The sequence below is a fragment of the Megalobrama amblycephala genome, linkage group LG1 (genome assembly GCF_018812025.1).
Source record: "Megalobrama amblycephala isolate DHTTF-2021 linkage group LG1, ASM1881202v1, whole genome shotgun sequence".
Taxonomy (NCBI): domain Eukaryota; kingdom Metazoa; phylum Chordata; class Actinopteri; order Cypriniformes; family Xenocyprididae; genus Megalobrama; species Megalobrama amblycephala.
The window spans coordinates 24,098,670-24,116,289 of NC_063044.1; the positions used below are offsets into that span (position 1 = coordinate 24,098,670).

At 37.5% G+C, this 17,620-nt stretch overlaps 2 protein-coding genes and 1 long non-coding RNA gene across 7 annotated transcripts in view; 2 read left to right on the forward strand and 1 right to left on the reverse strand.

Annotated features, from left to right (window-relative positions):
• Nucleotides 1-4,326, forward strand: part of LOC125265441 — a 6,184-nt gene extending 1,858 nt beyond the window's left edge. The window contains exons 3-5 of one of the 4 annotated variants that reach the window (XM_048185670.1): nucleotides 737-1,039; nucleotides 1,228-1,473; nucleotides 2,996-3,252. In XM_048185670.1, the coding sequence (XP_048041627.1) occupies nucleotides 737-1,039; nucleotides 1,228-1,473; nucleotides 2,996-3,051 (605 nt within the window). In that variant the 3' untranslated portion in view covers nucleotides 3,052-3,252. Of the gene's footprint in view, nucleotides 1-736; nucleotides 1,040-1,227; nucleotides 1,474-1,869; nucleotides 2,704-2,990; nucleotides 3,253-4,217 lie in introns of those variants that run through there. The other 3 variants (XM_048185661.1, XM_048185689.1, XM_048185679.1) reach the window with 3 other exon arrangements.
• LOC125265552 lies at nucleotides 2,695-5,049 on the reverse strand. The gene is made up of 4 exons (XR_007184283.1): nucleotides 4,776-5,049; nucleotides 4,193-4,364; nucleotides 3,161-3,284; nucleotides 2,695-3,055 (listed from the first exon to the last, which is right to left on the reverse strand). It is a non-coding gene; the product is annotated as an uncharacterized LOC125265552 (long non-coding RNA).
• Nucleotides 5,050-9,078: 4,029 nt separating this feature from the next.
• LOC125265364 overlaps nucleotides 9,079-17,620 on the forward strand; it is a 37,449-nt gene continuing 28,907 nt past the window's right edge. Inside the window, exons 1-3 of one of the 2 annotated variants that reach the window (XM_048185520.1) lie at nucleotides 9,079-9,704; nucleotides 9,804-9,875; nucleotides 11,278-11,339. In XM_048185520.1, coding sequence (XP_048041477.1) covers nucleotides 11,292-11,339 — 48 coding nt within the window. In that variant the 5' untranslated portion in view covers nucleotides 9,079-9,704; nucleotides 9,804-9,875; nucleotides 11,278-11,291. Of the gene's footprint in view, nucleotides 9,876-11,277; nucleotides 11,340-17,620 lie in introns of both variants that reach the window. The other variant, XM_048185512.1, reaches the window with a different exon arrangement.

Consider the following 17,620-nt stretch of genomic DNA (forward strand, 5'->3'; position numbering starts at 1 on the left):
GGCAGCAGACAAACTTTATCACATATTTACTATTTTGGACATTTAGTTTCATTGTTTTCGTCTTGTATCTATTTGTTGTTTTAATAGTTCATATATTGATCTTTTTCACAGCAATAGAAGAACCAATTAGTGAAAAAGTTCTTGAAAGAGCCATTTTTTGAAGTGAAGAACATTTTAATCATCTTTGAATAATCTAACCTTTTGTGGAATTGAATGGTTTCATGGATGTTAAAGATTCTTCATCGATATAATGCCAAAAAAGAACCTGTATTTTGAAGACTGTATCTTTGTCTAGTCTTTTTCTTTCATGTGGTGTCAGTTTACAATATGGATTGGTTTATCTTGTTATCATTGTTATTATTGAAATATTAAGCTGCATTTGGATCCTGCTCTCTCATGTCTCACGTTACAGATTCAAATGAATCAAATCAAATCTACAGACAGAGATAAAGTCAGATTTTCAGGTCGATGCTCATTGGCTCATTCAGTGTCAGGAGTGTGTGTGGAGACTGAGAAACATCTGGAGCAAAATCAAATCCAGTCAAATAACTCCAGAATAATGTGTGGATGAAGGAAGGGGTTTGTGCTGGATAGAGTTTAGATCCTGGAAAAAGATCAAAATCATGTTTTAGAGCTTGATTAAATGTGTGTGAGTTTGATTTCTTTTGTTTTGCAAGTTTATAAAGAAAAGGAAAACTTTACAGTATTGAATGAATATTTTTCTGTCTCTTTGCAGAATCCACAGAAACTTCTCCTCAATCTGTGACGGGGGAACAAGGAAGCAATGCCACACTGCTGTGTGAATTTGAGGACCGAGAGATTTCAGATATTGTTTTAAACAGACTGTCAAAAATTATCCTTGTTTGTCAGAAAGAAGAATGTAAAAGTGGAAATGGCAGAGTAATTAAAGAAGGATCATGTGACGTCATCATCAAGGATCTGAGATTCAGTGACGCTGGGAAATACTTTATGATAGTCTATTACAGAAATGATCAGACAGAAGTGCGACAAACCCTGCAGTATCATCTTCATATTCAGGGTAAAGTCAAAACTGTGTTTATGGATTTCTTTTAGTAATAGTGTTGATCTTACATGAGGGACTGTGATAGAGACACTGAATGAGACTCATTCTGCATAATATATAAGATTAGTTGTCTTCAGTATGGTTTTTTTGTTCTTGATTGATTGACACCATTATAATAATGATTAATATCTGTTTCTCCTCAGGTGAGATTTCTGTGAAAACAGGAGAGCAGCTGAAGATGGATGTTCTGTTGATCAATGCTGATAAAGTGGAGAAAAACTCCAGTGGAGAGTGGACAGAGGTGTGGACGAGAGGTCACGGGGTCAGCAGTGATCGACTGACCGACAGAGATGGAAATCTGACCATTAGTAATTTTACAGTCTCTGACACTGGAACATACAGAGTTCTGGACTCTGAAGGAGAAATCTGGATCACAGTCACAGTCACAGGTGAGAGAAGATCAGTGGATGATCAGAGATATATGTCAGGATCCTGCCCTGACAGTCTTGTCTGTTTTGTCCTTGTTCAATGTTTCTTTGTTTGTCTTGTGCTTGAGCACATGTCTGTGTCTTTGTTTGTGTTTGCCATGTGCTCTTCCTGTTACCACGCCCCTTTGTTTAGTCCTTGTCGTGTCTTTTCTGCTTAGTAAGCAATAATGACCACTGACGACTTGAAATAAAATGAACAAACTGTTTACTGAAGTTTATGAACTGGGGTCTGTACCATGATGGTAGTTGAATAAACTCAGGGTTATAGGATTAGTTTCGAGTTAACAAAACCAAACCACTCCAGTCTGGCTTTGTTGGTTCCATGTTGCTGATCATCAACTTTCTCTGTCAACTCAGGCTTTGATCCTGAGTTTGTGGAGTGCATGCACATGAATGAGTGACATCAGTGGTGAACAGCCAATCACAGGCCTTGCAACAGAGAGAAACTCTGATTCACTTCTCGCCAGAGAGCCAGCGTTATTCAAAACTCTTGCTGAAGGTTAAGAGATTGACAAAAATGAAAACTCATTTACACTGATAAAAGAGGACAGATAAAAGAAATGTTCTTGCTCTATCAGTGCTTGCAACTTGTGACTTGTGAACTGACTTGAAACTTGTGAAGTTAGTTTATATAGTTGCTTCATAATATATAGAGACTCATACATGTAAGGTCACATGTAGTCATTTTAAAAGAGTTATCTATTGATGCTACAACTTATTTATATTACATATGATCTGTATATATTAATATTCATTGAAACTAAATGTTTAATAATAACTGTTAAACTAAACTTGCTTGTGTGAAATGGATTAATAATAATATAGATCATATAATATAAATCATACAGTAATTCTAATTATCATTAAAGACAGACAATTTCATTTTTAAATATTTGTTTTTACTATATAGTGACCTTTAATTTGGAGAAAGTGAAACTGGGGGCGTGACTTTACCGCGTTGGATGTGTCACTATCACTTTGCTCACATCTGATTGGTCCGATTTCAGTTTGAGATCTCTAATCCAGAACATAACCTGCCCCGGAGCGTAAGTTACTATGGCGATGAACACCGCTAAAAGCCAAGTCATTTTCATGGTACCTAAAACCCAGGATTGGAGCAAACTAATTTGAAACTTACCTGGCTAGCCAGCGAATCCGGCTTCATGGTACAGACCTCTGGATTGCACAGATGCAGCGCACACACATTGAATCAGTCACATGTTCTTTTTCTGTGCGCTCTCACTTGCTCACTATGCATTATGGGTAGACTTTTCTTAAAGCTGAACAACCTAATATATAACAATTTAAACTTCATCTGTTATTATCAATGACAAGTAATTAAACATTCTATAATTGCTGTTATTACTCTTAATTAATTCACAACAGTCTTTGTTTCACTAATTATGCTCAGCTGATCCTCATGTGCTCCTGTCCCTTTATATTGTGCTACTCTTACCTGTGATGATAATCCGGACCAGAGAAGAAGGCCTTCCCAGCATCCCACAGAGAAATTCTGCAGCCCAGCCAGGCCACATATGATGGTCTATCAAAAGAAAATAGTTCATTGAAATATACACAGATCTAGGAATTGAGGTCAAATTGAATTAATCATAACATTGCATTTCCCAAAAGAATGTTTTTAGTTTACCTTCATGGAGAACTGTGTGTTTGAAATTTCTCTCCAAATGGGATTTCACTTTGCTCAACTTTGTTGGGTGAAACAAAGCAGAACTGCAGAACGGGCAGAGGAACTCCTGGATTGTTATGTGTTTCTGGAAAGAGAGAGAGTCCAGTTGGTCAAATAAAACATTTTAAGTTCATTTCATATAAATAAATAGACATAAATTAGGCTAAGCCTAGTACTTGACTATTTTATTTATTATTCTTTTGTCATATATTGCCTGCACTGAAATCACTAATAGAGTATTCAGTACACGGCACACAAGGTCTTTTCACAGTCAGTTATTATGATGGCCTCTCTGTTATGTCTGAATATTAAAAATGTCAAATGCCTCAATCAGCATTATAAAAACTATGTCAAAATGAAGAGACATGCTCATAACACGTATTGTGGGGTAAACATGCAGGTAAAAAAAAAAACTATAGTCATTTATATTAAATACTGTACTGTTTTTGAACCATACTATAGTAAAATACTTGAATTAATTTGTTGTGGTAATTCTATAGTTGCTGTGATAACATAACTATAGTAATATAAACAAATTACCCAATAATACTGTATTAAGTTTTCTACAACTATAGGGTATATTATACTACAATACACGACAGTTTACTGTAGTAAATACTAAAGTATACTACAGTATTACAGTTTATCAGTTCACTATAGTTAAAACTACAGTATGCTGAAGGATTCCTTCACAAAGTGTTGTAAATACTATAATTTATACAGTATACTACAATTTACTCTGGGAAATTCATTGGTTCAAAAACACTATAGCATTTTTTTTTTCAGTGAGCACACACGTGACAGTTAACACATTAAGATTATTTTAACTTACTTAAAATGGAAAAACAATTAGTGGCTAACTAACAAGATTACAACGAAGTTTATTACTGGCAAGGATTATTAATCATACCATAGTCCCAAATCAACACAAGCTTGCCAGTCGTGCTACAAGTTTGTTAAACGAATATGCTAAAAATTGTTTTACATACTTACACTCTGAATATCGTTCATCTTCCAGAAAAACATGCGGTCCTGTAATTCGGTAGGTGGCGCTGTCACTAAAAATCTAAGGTCCTTGCAGAACTGCGGTCCTGAACGCAGCCTCCAGATAATCCTCATAAATAAGGGTGTGCTGGGAGGAGCTGTGATGCTTGAGCTTTTGTAGCTGAACAAGACATGCAGAAGTTTTACCATGTAAGTTCTTACATTTTTTTAATATAACGCCAGCTTGAGTGTTTTTGTGTTATGTCAATAGTTTAGTCTGTGTGTGGAAAACTAAACCTGCTGGTGATGATAAATGATAGTCAGAGTCTGTGCTGAATGTGTGCACTATATGATGATGACAATGATTGTTTTTTTAATAGTGGGGCTATTAATATAATTGTTCGAATGTTCTACCATTAGATTAGCCTACTCCGAAACGCGCATACTTTATAAAACGATATGAAAAGGTAAACAATTGTAATTTAGGGTTAACTGCTGTCCGTAACTTTGTTTTGTGTTCAAAATTTACAAAAAGATATATAATGAGAATGTACATCATGAATCCATTTTCCAAACCGTGTTTTTGTCTTACCCTGAATCATTATGGTACACTTATAATAAGTGTTTATATTCGGCACCGGCACAGGCGGGGTAGCCAGTCATGGAAAGAAGTAGCTCCAGCTTCTTCATGCAGTCACGTCACGTGATTTCACATCAACAGACCATGGACGAGTGGAGCTCCCAAGCGGCAACCTCCCCCTTTCTCTCGTGAAGCCAATACGGAAGTAACTTAAACTGCGATTCATCGACTGGCCGCTAGGGACAGGCTCCAAAAGAGAGCAGAATCTCATAGAGTCCCATGTTAAATTGGCCAAGTTTATAGCAGAAAAAAACATGTTTACAAGTTGGTTCATATTGTGGTTTTGGTCTATACTGCTATTTTTGCCCTTCATGACAACTCTGAGGGGGGTGAATTTTTTTATAACTTATCCGTTTAAATTATATTAAGCCTTAAAGTTCTGCATAATTAAGGGCGTGGTCACTTGAGTGACAGGTAGATTGCGCTGCTGTCTGTGAGCCGTCATGTTACCTCAGCCGTATTTGTGCTCGATTATTTTATACAATTATAAAATATGGCTTGCTGCATAATATTCGAGACTGATGTGTGTCTGTGTAGATGTGCATGCATGCGGAAGAAACAGAACACACGTTGTTGGATCGTGGCATTGGCTGAAAGTTTTGGTTGTGAGATTTACTACAATGACAATACCAGGAGGATATACAACTCTGACAGCACTGCTTGGATATTATAACTAAAACTCCTGCACTATTTTGAAAAAAATATACTTTGGACACAGGCACATTTTGTTAGATACGATCGTATACAGTTTTACAACATATAGGCTGCTCAGATTGCATCCTTTCTTGAAGAACGATGACAGAGAGCAGATCATTCAGAAGAAATGTGACATGTTTTTTTTTGTTTTGCAATGGACACTCATATTTTACCCAAGTGCCACGGATTGGATTCATCTTGCGATCTCTATTTCATTATAAAGGTATGAAGTCCCATTTGATTTTCCATGTTGTTATTTGCACACCCAACACAAATTACTGGTGTTGGAGGATCTATATCTTAAAAAACACTGTAGATTGACAGTAAACCTTTAGAACGTTCTGATGATAAAACTTATCTTCATTAATATTTTAGATCGTATCTAAGATAGATAGATAGCTCCTTTGCTTGCTAACATGGTCACGTCAAGCTAGGCGGGCGTGGTTTCAGCAACCAATCATATCAGCTCAAACCACCTCCCCGCCTCTTTGCCCATTTTCAGTTATCCGGGAGTGACGTGCGGTGACACGTAGCTAAGATGGCCGCGGCCTCATTTACGCATCAAAACCAGTGCCCAAGGAAGTCGACCGGATGTTGAAGTCGGCCGCGTGCCGCCATCTTGTAGCAGAACTTCACTTGCGTTAGCATCCCATTGACTCCCATTCATTTTGGCGTCACTTTGACAGCGAATAACTTTACATCTGAGGCGTTTAAAGACTCCATTTGTCCATTATTTATTTCTAAAGATACACGACAATGTATAAAGGGCTCCATTACCTTCTATGTTACATTATGGCCCCGTAGAAACAGTTTTTGTAAAAATAGGCTAACGATTGCGTCATAACCGCTCGACTCTCTGTCGCACAGTAGAGAAATTACCGTACAGACAGGAGGAGAAGCTCGCAGGCAATAGTATGCATTAACTTAATATGGCGTACTGGCGTTACATTTTAAAATACTATACGAAATAATTAATCAGAATACTTACTCCTGCTCACTCACGCCAAAGAACTCCCCGCTCAAGCTCGCCGTCTCTGCAAGATTAACGATGGCAGTTTGCACGCACAGCTACTAGAAGATTTACATCTGTCAGACAGGTTGCGGACGTCATCAAGCTTAGTTTGAGTCTGCGCGTCAGAAACGGAAGTGCTAAAAATCGCTAAAAATGGGCTTCACTTGTCTCAATTGAGTTCCAATGGGGTCGCTGTGTCCATTTCTTTTACTGTCTATGGTCAAAACTACTGTTCAGAAATCTATGGGTGACGTCACGGACACTACGTCCATATTTTTTTACAGTCTATGGTGGAGCTCCACTCTCGGACAGGAAATACGTCACCTCCACTTGTGTTTTACTAATGTCTACACCTACACCTACCCCAACCCTAAACCTACCCTTACAATAATGCAAATACAGTAATTAAACTAGTGGAGGTGACGTATTTCCTGTTCGAGAGTGGGGTTCCACTCGCCCCCTCAGGCTGCAGCTAGACCCTATTGGCTGTTTCGAAGGCTCACCGCTGGGTGGCGATGATTGTCTGCTTCATTATCCTTATAGGGACTCTCCATAGACATAATGGTTTTTATACTGTACAAACTGTAACATGTCAATACAAATTTGTGTCCTTCTAAATCATGAAAACATGCACACACACACACACACACACACACACACACACACACAAACACACACACATTGTGTTTTCTATGATGGGAGAAACAAAGGTAAAATCAATTATAGTTTGATGTTTCTTATTATTCTATTCTTTAACATGTAAGATCCAGATGTGAATCTTGAATAAAGTGAGGGTTTAATGTAGTGTGTATTGTAGTCAGGTGTGTAATATCACTCTTCATCATCATCATCATCATCATCATCATCACAGCTCTTGTGTTTTCTCATCAGGTTGAATCTTCTTCTTCTGCTGTGTCTCGTCTATCACAGCGGTCAGTATCATTTATGTTCACAAAAACATTTGTGATTTTTAGTTCAAGATAGAGTTATTCTAGTCAATAGTTTTTCTGTTGTGTCTCTCAGTCGAGTGATTTGTGGGTATTTGTGAATTTATAGTTGAAATTTCCCATCATATTACATAAATAACACACACAGTTCCTATATGCAGTTCCTTCTGGTTCATTGATTAATAAACATTGTTCAGGAGTTCACTGACTGATCTCCTCTAGTTTATTCTGTCATTAACATCTGAATCATTGTAATGTGTCACTGTTAATATTGGTGCTTTCATTTATTTATTATTTTAATCCAGTTCACTAAAATAACTCTACTGTAACATTTATGATCATATTGATTTAAGAAAAAGGACAGAAACATCATATTTATTTTTCAGTATTGATACTTTGTATTAAATATTTACTGTCTTTATTTTCAGAATCCAGCTCTATATCTGTGACAGGAATAAAGGGAGGCCGTGTGACCCTGTCATGTGATTTTGAGGACAGAGAGATTTCTGATATTGTCTTAAGCAGTCAGTCAGAAATCATCCTTGTTTGTCAAAATGAACAATGTAAGAGTGAAAATGGCCGAGTGTTTAAAGAAGGATCATGTGACATCATCATCAAGGATCTGATCTTCAGTGATGCTGGGAAATACTTTCTGAATGTCTATTACATTAATGATCAGAGAGAACTGAGGCGACGAATCCTGGAGTATCATCTTCATATTCATGGTAAAGTCAAAACTGATCAAATCATTATCATGAGATTTCTGCTTTTCCTTTAATAGTGTTGGTATTGAGTGCAGGACTGAAACAACAAACACTGAATGAGACACTCCAAAACTGAATATATGCTTATGATCTTGATTGATTGACATCATTATAATAATGATTGAGGATGAATGTCTTTGTTTCTCCAGATGAGATTTCTGTGAAAACAGGAGAGCAGCTGAAGATGGATGTTCTGGTGATCAATGCTGATAAAGTGGAGAAAAACTCCAGTGGAGAGTGGACAGAGGTGTGGACGAGAGGTCACGGGGTCAGCAGTGATCGACTGACCGACAGAGATGGAAATCTGATCATTAGTAATTTTACAGTCTCTGACACTGGAACATACAGAGTTCTGGACTCTGAAGGAGAAATCTGGATCACAGTCACAGTCACAGGTGAGAGAAGATCAGTGGATGATCAGAAATATTATTTTTATATTGATTTTAATATTATTTCTTTTAATATTAATTTTAATCAGCAAATTAATAATAAACTGAATGATGAACCTTTCAATATTCTGTACAGAATCGAAGGGGAATCTGAAGAACACAGATGAAGATGAAACTGACTCTGAACATCACAGTGAGTGAAACACAGTGAATTAAAAATATTAAAAAAACATTTAAAAAATAATAATATGTGCTCTCTTCCCACTTTTCTCTTCCAGCTGTAGGTTATTGGATTTTGCCCGTTGGACTGACTGTGATTCTGATTCTGATTCTGGCTGTTGTGGAGTTTCACAAACATCTGCTCAGAAGGAGACGAACTGTGTTCACGAGAACCAGGAGGCTCATTACAGAAAGATCTTAACTTTAGAATCCTGTCTGATCTGTTTAGTAACCATGACAATTTCCGTTAGGACCTCATTTAGGACGTGAGGCCTGAGCAATGACATTTCCTCTCTCAAGATCCATTAATGTACTAAAAACATATTTAAATCAGTTCATGTGAGTACAGTGGTTCAATATTAATATTATAAAGCCACGAGAATATTTTTGGTGCGCCAAAAAAACAAAATAACGACTTATTTAGTGATGGCCGATTTCAAAACACTGCTTCATGAAGATTTTTGGGTGAACTAACCCTTTATGTGCATAATCTTATCTTAACTATGTATAGGAAACGGTAGTATTAGGACTTTGTAAATAGTTACAGATTAAAACATGGTATCTTACATTAAATGACTGATGATCACACTATCATTCTGAGCTCAACAAACTCACACAGAAACATGTTCCTTCAGAGCAGCAGATCTACAGAGGAATCTGATCATATTTCTGCAATATATTATTAATTTTCAGTCTGAACATCTGGACTGTTTCTCAGGAATCAGTTTGTTACTGAATCTGCTCCTCATGAAGAGATCTCTTCATTCACTCCCTCCATCTACATTCACTGCTGCTGCTGAGACTCGAACCCACCGAAAAACTACAAAGATGGCAGACAGAACAGGAAACAGAAAGTATAAGAAAAGTCCAGGATCAACTTGGTTTAGTGTTTCTGCATTGTGGTCTAATGATAAAATTTAAAAATCGACATCTTTTATACTCTGAACCCATAGGAGTATAACGGAGAACTAGAACTAGAACAAATCCAAGGGAAGAGGAAGGACGCTCCTGACAGATATCCTCTGGTGGGTACCTTTCAACTCTCTCTGATCATATTCTGTGTGTAAATGATCAACAACTGCACACTAGTGAAAAATAAAGTTGTTAAATAGCGTTCAAGTGATTTTGGTCACAGTAATTGTGTAGTCAGGAGACTTTGCTTCAATCCTGATCAGGCTAGAAATCACATCTTTATGATTTTTGCCCTTCAAGAGAGAAACACGACAGATCTGTAGCTGAGCTCTATGAATTATGAATTATATGAATTATGACTTTTGGACTAGTTGGAGTGACTATAATAATCGGTTTTAATTAAAAAAATCAAGGAGCACATGACAATACAAGCTCCTTCTTTCATATTTATCTGCATAACTTCTAAAAGTACTTTTATGTACAAGTACAAAGATGATGTTCAGTCAGATTTATTGTCATTACACTGAATGACTGGTGTGAATAATCAGTGTAAAGTGTGAAACTTTCAAAATATGACATCAGGACTCATAGTGCTGGTTTGTTTTTGCTCACCCTCCGGAAATACTGAAAGACACTAATGTTAAAGTCCTCCTGAAATCAAACTATACGTTTTTAATCTTTTAGTATGAAAGAGTTATGCTTTGAAAGAATTATAAGTGGAGGAAAATATCCAAATGTTCCATATTTTTTGTAAGCTCGAGGTCACCTTTGGGATAGTTTTAGTTCAGTTTTTACTCGTAAGGTATGGAGGACCAGGAGTGACACTTAAAAATAAAACGAAGAATCAATGAATTAAATTAATAATTCAAACATAAAAATGTATATCAATGAATCGCTTTTTATATGGGCAAATTAATAGACATATTTAAAGTTGTTTATTTAATTCCTGTTTTAAAATATAGTTCAATAAAACAATAAATTAAAAAAAAATTTTTTTGAATGTGTAAATAAATAAACCAATTTGAAACGGGTTATTTAATTTATTTTTTTAAATGTAGATCAATAAAACAAAAAGTTCATTAGTAAATCATTTTAAATGCACATTTAAATCACTTTTTTTTTTTAAATAATTTGGCAAATTATTTTTTTCTCTCTATTTACCAAATGCTTTTCTTTATCCATTTGTCAGTCAAGTGGTAAAATGCCATTGGACAGTACACACATGGGAGCAACCAATCAACTTTCACCTCAATTTGAAGAGCCAATCCTCTCTCACTTGTAACACTCACTGTCATTGGACAGTTAGTACGGTGACCGGGAGGGGACATGTTTGGTTCATTTAGTTTTGTCATGGCCACAACATATAAACTTGTGGGAACGTGATATGTCGTGGCCATGAAATATTAATTATTAAGAGATGTTAATATTAATTAAAGTGTTTTATCTCTGTATAAATGTGTTTGTGATTATTATCCTGAATCTGTGACATAATCCAGCTCTTCTGTTTCTAATCAGGCCCAGATGCTTCAATGTTCTGCTTCTGCTGCTTCTGCTGTTGTGCTTCATCAATTATATCGGTCAGTGTCATTTTCTGTTGATAAATTGTAACAATCTTTGACTTTCCTTTTCATGTTGATCTAGTCGATTGTTTATATTTTGCACTAAGTGACTTTGCTTGACATTTGTGGCTTAAAGCTGCTAAAGAGGATGTTTTGTTTTATAAATTTTTGCAATATTACTTGAAACTGTCTTTACTAACTGATAAAAGACTATTTATTAGGTGCACTGAAAGTAATAATATTAATATACATCATCTGTGCACGAGGTAGGGCCTTAAAAACATCAGCCAATCCTTTGTGTGATCATGGCGTAAACGATTGGCCCTCTGGCTTGTCAATAGGCCAATTTCACACTTCCGGGTTTTTGGCTTCCGGAACGATCCACGCAGTGTAAACGTTTTTCCGGTTACAGTGATAGATAGCCTCGATCAGAACCAGCTCGGGAATCAAAGTCGTTTTACGAATTAAATATCATGAAAATGTTTGAACGTTCTTGGTGAATTATTGGTGAGACTACAGAGCTCTCATTAAGAGCTAAATTTAATAAATAATTCGAAGTGATGGCGGTTAAACTGGTTATATTCTCCATGTCTGTTTGGCGCGGCTGTGCATATCGTGCTCCATGTGCTGTAAAGACAGTGCCTGCTTCTCGACGTGCATACTATCCATCCTAAATAGTAGTCTATGTGTAATATTCAGTGCTATTTAGGGTGGATAGTATGCACATTGGGATGTATAGAGTGCTTTTAGCGACGTGCTGGGGAAATGATCAGCTGGAAGCTCCCTTATCATGCAAGATCCTCTGATTCATGAAACAGGACCGCTCGCACCCTGATATTTCTGGATATAAACACTTCAGTCTCACTCATTTTCCTGTCGTCATCATCTTAAAGTGTGTATTATGCGCAGTATTATTGTGCTGTTGCAACATTAATGCAAAGACTGATAGTTGTACAGTGTGGTGTTGGAAATTAATTATGTCTTAGTTAAATCATTTTAATCGATCAGGATTAGTTATAACATATGCTTGAATGTGGGATGTGATGCCATATGAGATTACATGCTATATATTGTTTAAAACATATTAAACTCACGACAATATGTATCTCGATTTTATATCCCCTATTAAAGTATATATTGGGAGTTATTTATTTATTTTTTAATGAATAAATTATATAAATAATGTTCGTGGTACGTAATATGATCGGGGAAATTGCTGAATGAGCTGCGTAGCCTTTACTGTATGACAGCTGGTAATATAAATCCACCTGCCGGTAAATTCGAGCAACGGTCTGAGTGGCTGTATAAGATACAAAACAGTAGAAAATAATTTCTTTGTAGATTATACAAAAGCGACTTGGAAAACAGACAAAACAGAAAAAGTAAGAAGCGATATTTGAGAAAAGAGCATATCAATCTAATAGCCGTAGACGCATAGCGGAACTAACTTTACCCTGCGTCACGTGATTTCCGATTCTTGTGAAAAAGGCCTATCACCATAGACATAATATACGTAGACGCCTCATAGACTGACGCTGCCTATTGGAGCGGACGTATCAGCGCGGCGCCATCTTGGATGGGTCCCCAATGCGCCGCCCCCGCATTTATTTATACTGAGGAAGATGTATCCTCAACTACAATAATCATAACTCCCCGAGTTTTTACCGGATTTTCACACGGTTTGGTTTGTTACAAACGGCAGAGACTTAGTTACAATACAGGACGCTGTCACACATTGAAAAATTCTGCTTTCTTTTTTACTCCACCAACCACCAACAGAGCATAAAAAATATCAAAAATAAAAATATTTTTTAAAACATCGCCAAGTAAAACGCTGCGTTTATAAAGAAATGTTTCTTTACGACCACAACAAACAGGACACTTTTCAGACGCGCATTCCACCTTCGCCTCAGCGCCAGGCGCAAGTCAAACGAGCGCGGAAAAGGTAGCTTCAGCTGAACAACAGTGAACTGCGGTCAGATGAGATGTTGTCAGGGTATGTCAGTAAAACTCCAATCAGCCGTTAGTCTATAGCCTACTGTGCTCGAAGCGTGAACTCAAGAATTGCTCGCGCAAATGCGCCGGCGCGCGCTGCATATTACTTTATTATAGCTTAACTAAAGCGCAAAAGAAACTACGGCATGCGCCCAGTGGCGGCTGGTGCAAAAAATATTTGGGGGGGCGCAAAAAAAAATAATTTTTTTTAGAAATGCAGGAATGAATAGGCTAATTGTTAAATATCCATTTAACAAGTGATATAATAATGTATCTAAAACATGGAAAATTCAGTATTTAAAGCATGCCATAGGGCTGAGATCTAAAAACAAAAATCTGTATTTAATTAAAAAAAAAATGTTATTTAAGATCCTACCCAATATTGTCCAAGAAACAATGTTCATAGTGAAGGCTATAAAAACAAACATGAATGTAACTGTGTAGTATATGCTATAAATTATGTAAAAAAGGGGTCAAATCACATTAGGTCTAGGCTACATTCTAAAATTGTACCTTTACAATCTAAAAACAAAATGTTTTTTGAAGCAGAAATTAAATACACTAAACTAAAAATGAAAATAAATAAAAACAAAAGAACAGACTAATAATTATTATTATTTTGATTATATAGTCACTTTACACAGTTACTGCTATCGTACAAATACACTTAGTTGGTTCGAAATTCTACATATGACATAATTATGTTCGCCAACAAAAACAAATTTTCAACAAATATTTTGAGCAAAATGTATTTTACTCAGATTGAACTCCGTCTGTTCGGCGCGCGGCGGCGCTCGTTCACGGAAGTTTGTGTTTGCTGAAGGCTCGTCCACGCCTGACTGCCAAATGGAAATATTTTCTCGACTTTCTAACTTTTACAGATGGAGAATATGTCTGTGAAATGTAAATTATGCACTGAGGAAATTATTAAATGTCACTTCAGCTTAAATAAATTTATTAATAGAGGTATGTTTGTTTCCACCAATCGCTGAACAAGTTAAGGTTACGTATGATGACGAAAGCACGTTAGTGCGAGCCCTCCCGGAACCCATAGAGATTGCATTGCAGTGCCTGCAGTTCGAAAAAAAAGTTCTTTGAATGGAAGTCTATGGGAGCAGTCGGGGCAAATCTCCGCCAGACTGAAATGCCCAAAAAGAGGCGGTACTCCACAGAGCGTGACTCGACGCTGATTGGACTATATCCAGAGGCAGAACAAACAGCCTAGCAGACAGTAGGTGTGTTCGAGCTCATGCAGCGCCGCAAAGGCCGATCGGCGGCTGACTTGAAGCAGTGCATGCCGGTAAGAAATTTTGTCCGACTTGAGACAGCGCCGACACCATGTGACTGTGACGTATGGCTTCAAAGTACCACGAGAGCGATTCGAGATCAGCCGCCTGAGTCAGCCAGCGCAGTTTCTCAAGAGGAGCTGCACGAGCTGTGATGACGACACAGCTGTTTCACGATTGGCCGGATTCACCGCATGACAACGATCACGTGCAGGCCCGGATTAAGAACACGTTGGGCCCTGGGGCTATAGCAACACCAAGGGCCCCCTTTCATCTGATTGCCATGCCACAGTGTCTTGTTTTTACAAATTTCATTTTATCAAATCATTTTATATAAGCACAAGCACACTAAATATTCCATGCTATTTAACATATTTTAAAATATATTTAACATATAAAATATTTAACATATTTTAAAATTGTATTGCATATATTGCTGACACAATAATTCTTTCCTCTAATTAACACAAAATAAACTATTTTGAAGAATGTGGGTAACCAAACAGTTGATGGTCCCCAGTGATTTCCACATTATATTTTTTTCATACTATGAAAATTAATGGGGACCAGCAACTGTTAGGTTACCCACATTCTTCAAAATATTTTCTTTTGTGTTCAACAGAAGAAAGAAACTCATTCAGGTTTAAAACAACTTGAAAGTGAGTATGTGATGACAGGATTTTAATTTTTGGGTGAACTATCCCTTTAAGGACAAGGGTCCGCATGCTAACTATTAGGATGCTGTCACTTTAAGACCTGCACGCGTCCGATTTTCTCAACTCACTTCAGACATAACCAACTGTGTTTATCTAAACCTTTTGTGTATTTGACAGTATTATAGCGCAATCTGACGCGAAAGATGAAGTCCAGTAGTCAGGTGCTGTTTGACAGGCTTAAGTGTGTGTGCATGCTTCAGGTGTATGGGGTCAGAAAAAGCGCATCTCAGAACAGCACACGAATGACATGTTTAACTGGCAGGGCTTTAAAGCACATGCAAATAAAGAACTTTTGTGATTGCGAATAAGTGCAGTGTCCCGTGAGTAACTCTACCGCTGTGTTAACATGTGATGTGAATGTGTTGAGGTCGAGTTGTACGGATGGAGGCACCAGAACTGCAACTGATAGAATGTGCTTCAAAGGCAGATATGGAGACAAGTCACACGACATTGGTGTTCGTCAAAAAACAGTAGGAAAGTTAATTCGGGATTTTTACACGGGTGATGATGATGATGAGAGAAAAACACTGACATTCTGAATTCAAACGGCAATAAAATCATTCGACTCGTCCCTGTAAATGTTGAAAACACCTTACTTTTCATGAGAAACAGTTACCATCCAAATAGGGCTTAACTCGTTATAAAAATAATAACTTGCTGCAGCTGCTATCTGACCTTCTTCAGCGTGTAAAGCACGCAGATCGGCGACGGTGTCGGTGGGTGAAGATAATTGTGAGCTGCCGCTGCACGCGGGGTCTTCCGCTGGCTTGGATGTTTTATGTGAACCGAAGTAGTTAGTTAGTTTGGGAATTTTTGCTGTAAGATTAGCACCCCTTTTCTCCCTTTCAAGCTTATTTTTCCTTTTTTGCGCACCACTGTCACTTTTGTTTATCATTTTGAACACCAGCGAGGCTGAACAAGCAATAAAGGCCAATTTCCCATTTTCTAGTCTACATGCGATAGCATAACGCAAAGAGGCGTTTCCCGATGTCATGGCGCGAATTGTAAAGTGACTTTGATTGGATGGTGATTTATCAGTCAGGCACATTTTCCAATCATTTTTTCTTATTATTTTATTAGACACAAATCAACCACCTTTGACTTGTCAATCTCATTTCCTCCAGCCAATCACGGGCCCCCTCTACCCACGGGCCCTGGGGCTTCAGCCCCACCTAGCCCTTATGTTAATCCGGCCCTGATCACGTGTGTTTCGTGTTTATTTTCCAAGCGGCAACCTCCCCCTTTCTCTGGTGAAGCCAATACGGAAGTAACTTAAACTGCGATTCGTCGACTGGCCGCTAGGGACAGGCTCCAAAAGAGAGCAGAATCTCATAGAGTCCCATGTTAAATTGGCCAAGTTTATAGCAGAAAAAAACATGTTTACAAGTTGGTTCAAATTGTGGTTTTGGTCTATACTGCTATTTTTGCCCTTCATGACAACTCTGAGGGGGGTGAATTTTTTTATAACTTATCCGTTTAAATTATATTAAGCCTTAAAGTTCTGCATAATTAAGGGCGTGGCCACTTGAGTGACAGGTAGATTGCGCTGCTGTCTGAGCCGTCATGTTACCTCAGCTGCCGCTGAATTTGGCATCTCAGCCGTTTTTGTGCTTATTTTCTCGATTATTTTATACAATTATAAAATATGGCTTGCTGCATAATATTCGAGACTGATGTGTGTCTGTGTGCGTGCCGGGGAAGAGACACAGAACACACGTTGTTGGATCGTGGCATTGGCTGAAAGTTTGATTGCGAGATTTAAGTTACTACAATGACAATACCAGGAGGATATACAACTCTGACAGCACTGCTTGGATATTATAACTAAAACTGCTGCACTATTTTGAAAAAAATATACTTTGGACACAGGCTCATTTGTTTTTTAGATACGATCGCTGCTCAGATTGCATCCTTTCTTGAAGAACGATGACAGAGAGCAGATCATTCAGAAGAAATGTGAAATGTTTTTTTTTGTTTTGCAATGGACATTCATATTTTACCCAAGTGCCACAGATTGGATTCATCTCGCGATCTCTATTATAAAGGTATGAAGTCCCATTTGATGTTCCATGTTGTTATTTGCACACCCAACACAAATTACTGGTGTTGGAGCATCTATATCTTAAAAAAAACACCGTAAATTGACAGTAAACCTTTAGAACGTTCTGATGTTAAAACTTATCTTTATTAATAATTTAGATAGTATCTAGATAGATCGCTCCTTTGCTTGCTAACGTGGTCACGTCGAGCTAGGGGGGCGTGGTTTCAGCAACCAATCACATCAGCTCAAACCACCTCCCCG